Genomic DNA, 3,948 nt, shown 5'->3' on the forward strand with positions numbered 1-3,948 from the left:
GATAGATGGTATAGAAGTATAGATAGTATAGAAGTATAGATAATGCAGTATAGAAATATCTATATTATTAGTTAACGAGAGGTGGGGGGCAAGTACCATGTGGCAGCCCCCCACCTCCCCCACAAAAAAAAGAGAATGCGAGGGCGAGTGCCATGCATCCAACACCCGTCCCCTCCCGCAAAAATTGCACTCGCTTCGCGCCGGGGTGAGTCTAGGCGCGGAGCGCCTAGTAGATATCTATTAGTAGGCAAAGTGCTGGGTCACCTGTGAGGGACAGAGAGACCGAGAGACTTCACAAGAGGTCCCCTTGTGAGCCAGTTCGCATCGTTGCTCGCGATTGGGGATGATCAAAAACTGAGAAAACCTCTCCGGAAAATCATCCCAGCTTCCAACTTATCAGGTAATCTCTCTCTCTCTCTCTCTCTCTCTCTCTCTCTCTCTCAGTGTCCTTGTGTCTACGGGTTGGGGAGGAAGGGGGGACGGAACAGCAGTGGAGTGGCGCCACCAAAACCATGGTGGGATGGGATGGCCAAGTTGCCTCCGGCGACGGAGAGCATCTTAAGTGCACTGCATGCTTGCAGGCGCCAGAAGGATCTGTCACAGGCCAAGCGCCTGCTTGCTCACATCCGTCAACAAAACCTCGAATCGCATGCAGTCGTCGGCAATTACCTGGTGCCCCTGCTCGTCGCATGCGGCAGCTTGCCTGATGCTCGCTCCATCTTCGACCAGCTTGCACAGCCGAACGGTTGTTCGTGGCGGTCCCTCGTTATCGGTTATGTCGACTCTCAGGAGTTCCAACATGCCTTCCACATCTACCACAGGATGCAAGAGAATCATGTACAACTTTACCCTACTACCTACTTGGCTCTTCTCAGAGCTTGTGCCAGCCTTAATGACCTTGAAGTCGGCCAGAAGTTGCATGCAGAGATTATCCAGCAGGGGTTGGGAGCAGACCTTTTTATTGGCAGCACATTGGTCAACATGTACGGAAAATATGGTATGCTCCTCCATGCACGCTATGTATTTGATAAGCTCCCTGCCAGAGATGTGGCCTTGTGGAATGCCCTGATGACAGGCTATGCTGATCATGCCCTTGATGAGGATGCCCTAGCCTGTTTTGAGCAGATGCAGCTCGAGGGACTCTGTCCATCTAATATCAGCTTTGTTTGTGGCCTGAAAGCTTGTATTAGCACTGGAGGAACAGTGAGAGGCCAGCTACTATGCACTGACATCGCCAAAAAGGGCTTGGAAAAAGATCTTTTTGTGGGCACTGCAATGATTGACATGTATGCCAAGTGCGGCTTGCTTGCAGAAGCACAAGAAACATTTGAACAAGTTCCATATCAGAACATTGTGACATGGAATGCATTAATTGCAGGATATGCTGAGTGTGGGCTCGGTGAGGAAGCACTAAGCTATTTTGAATTGATGCAACAAGAGGGTGCACCACCTGATGACATTACCTTCACATGTGGATTGAAAGCTTGTAGCAGCATTCGAGCCTTGGAGAGAGGCCAAGAACTTCATAGTGCAATTGTAAGAAGGGGATTGGAAAGGGACTATTATATATGCACCATGCTAATAGATATGTATTCTAGATGTTGCTTACTTGCAGATGCTCAAGAAGTCTTTAATACAATAGCAGCTCAGGATACATTACTATGGTGTGCCCTTATATCTGGATATGCTGAGCGTGGGCTTGGTGATAAAGTAATTGATTGTCTTGAGCAAATGCAGCAAGCAGGCATCTCTCCAGATGCTAACATATTTATTTACTGTCTGAAAGCTTGCGTCCTAAATAAAATCACAGATAGAGTGAAAATGATACATGCAGACATAATCACAAGAGGATTAGATAAGGAACTTTTTGTGGCAACCACACTGGCTGATATTTATGCCAAATGTGGTTCTTTTGTGGTAGCACAGAACTTAATTGACAGGTTACCAGGTCAAGATGTAGTCCCATGGATAGCATTAATGGAAGCATATGCTGAACATGGGCTTAGCAATGAAGCAGTGAACTGTTTTGAAGATATGCAGCTGAATGGTGCTCTTCCAGATGCCAATGCTTTTGTCTGCTGCTTGAAGGCTTGTGGCAACTTGGGAGCCGCAGGAAAGGGTCTGAAAATCCATACCGAGGCAACCAAAAGGGGAATAGAAAGGGAGATTTGTTTGGGGACTGCATTAGCTCATATGTATGTCAAATGTGACTTGCTCAAAGAAGCACAGGAAACAATTGATCATCTTCTATGCCAAGATGCAATATCATGGGTTACATTTATGTCAGCCTATGCTGAACATGGTTTAAGTGAAGAAGTGCTAAACTGTGGTGGCCAGATGCAACTGGAGGGTGTTTCTGCAGATCCTATCGCTTTTGTTTGCTGTTTGAAAGCTTGTAGTTCCCTGGGATTGTTAGAAATAGGTCAAAGATTACATGCGGAGATAATAAAGTCAGGCTTGGAAAAAGTGATACAGGTGGGCACCTCCCTTCTGAATGTGTATGTGAAATGTGGCTTGCTCATGGAAGCACAGCAAGTGTTCGACAGGCTCCCTGTTCAAGATGCAGTCTCATGGTCTGAGTTAATGTCAGGATATGCTGAACATGGGCTTGATGAGCAAGTGCTACACTTATTCAACCAAATGCAGCTTGAAGGTATTATTGTAGATTCTGTCACCTTTGTGCACTGCTTGAAAGCTTGTGGCAATGTAGGAGCCTTGGAAATAGGCCGAGAAATACATACTGAAACCAGAAAACGGGGATTAGAAAGATATCCTTTTGTGGGCAACATGTTAATAGACATGTATGCCAAATGTGGGTCCCTTGCAGATGGACGGGAGGTGTTTGACAAGCTGCTTATTCGAGATGTTGTTTCATGGAACACAATGATATCAGGTTATGGGAGAAATCATGAGGGCTGCATGGCTGTCCAATGTTTTCAGGAGATGCTAGAGCAGGGACAGAGGCCAGATGCGATCACTTTCACGTGTCTTTTTGCTGCGTGTGGGCATGCCAGCCTACTCCTTAAAGGTCAAGAATGGCTTAAATTGATGAGTGAGCATGACATTGTTCCAGCTTTGGAACACTATGCTTGTGTGGTTGATCATCTTGCACGATTGGGCCAGGTTGATGAAGCAGAGAGATTTGCTGAAGCTATGCAGTGCTTGTCATCCAAAGGAATTCTAAGGTCTCTACTAACAGCTTGTAAGACTTATGGCAAAGTAGAACTGGGACTGAGATGTTTCCAGAAGCTTGCCCAATTGAAGGAAGAGGAAGCTGCTACATATAGATTGATGGCAGAGACTTATGTGACGGCTGGCAGGTGGAGTGATGCACAGAGAATAGAAGAGATAAGAAATTATGCAGGGGCAAGGAAACAGGTTGCAAGTGCATCAATAGCGGTGAATATGCACAGCAATAAGTTTGTTGTTGGGGACAATTGTAGTACACGCATACTAGGATTATTAGCAAAATTTAGTTCATATCTCAAGGATCAAGGTTACATACCAAACCTAGGGTCATCCATGAGACATGTTTCTGATGAAACTAAGACAGGAGTGTGTGTAGATGTCTCTTTGTTAGGCTCGGCATTTCTAAAAGGAAGTAATATATGTCCTAATGAAACTTTGAATGCGTGCAGTCACTCGATCTCACACCGTCACTTTAACATAACAATTCCACATGATTTTCACACTTGTGATTTTAAAAATTAGGATTTACCCAATTTTAAAAAATAGAGTTTACATGTCGGCAGGTGTGTAAGACAAAGTCCTATTTGCACAACTTTGACCTAAGATAAGAGACTGCAAAGAGGCAAGAGATCCTCAAATCTTTATTACGACAATCAATGGATATTCCTACAAGTATTAGCTTTAAGAGCCCAAGCATAAACTAGCACTCTCCACCATGATTTCTTGGAGTTGCCTCATTGTTTGATCTGGGACAGCTTT

The 3,948-nt window shown here is 45.0% G+C and overlaps 1 protein-coding gene across 1 annotated transcript; it reads left to right on the top strand.

Moving 5' to 3' along the window:
- The first annotated feature begins 267 nt into the window (after positions 1-267).
- LOC148033132 (pentatricopeptide repeat-containing protein At4g39530-like) lies at positions 268-3,726 on the top strand. Its single transcript, XM_087680865.1, has 2 exons — positions 268-400; positions 582-3,726. The coding sequence occupies exon 2, from the start codon at positions 823-825 to the stop codon at positions 3,709-3,711; it is 2,889 nt and encodes a 962-aa protein (XP_087536991.1). The 5' UTR covers positions 268-400; positions 582-822; the 3' UTR covers positions 3,712-3,726.
- The last annotated feature ends 222 nt before the right edge of the window (positions 3,727-3,948 follow it).

Source organism: Lygodium microphyllum, chromosome 7, assembly GCF_053477565.2.
Source record: "Lygodium microphyllum isolate KBCC chromosome 7, Lygodium_microphyllum_v1.1.10, whole genome shotgun sequence".
Taxonomy (NCBI): Eukaryota; Viridiplantae; Streptophyta; class Polypodiopsida; order Schizaeales; family Lygodiaceae; genus Lygodium; species Lygodium microphyllum.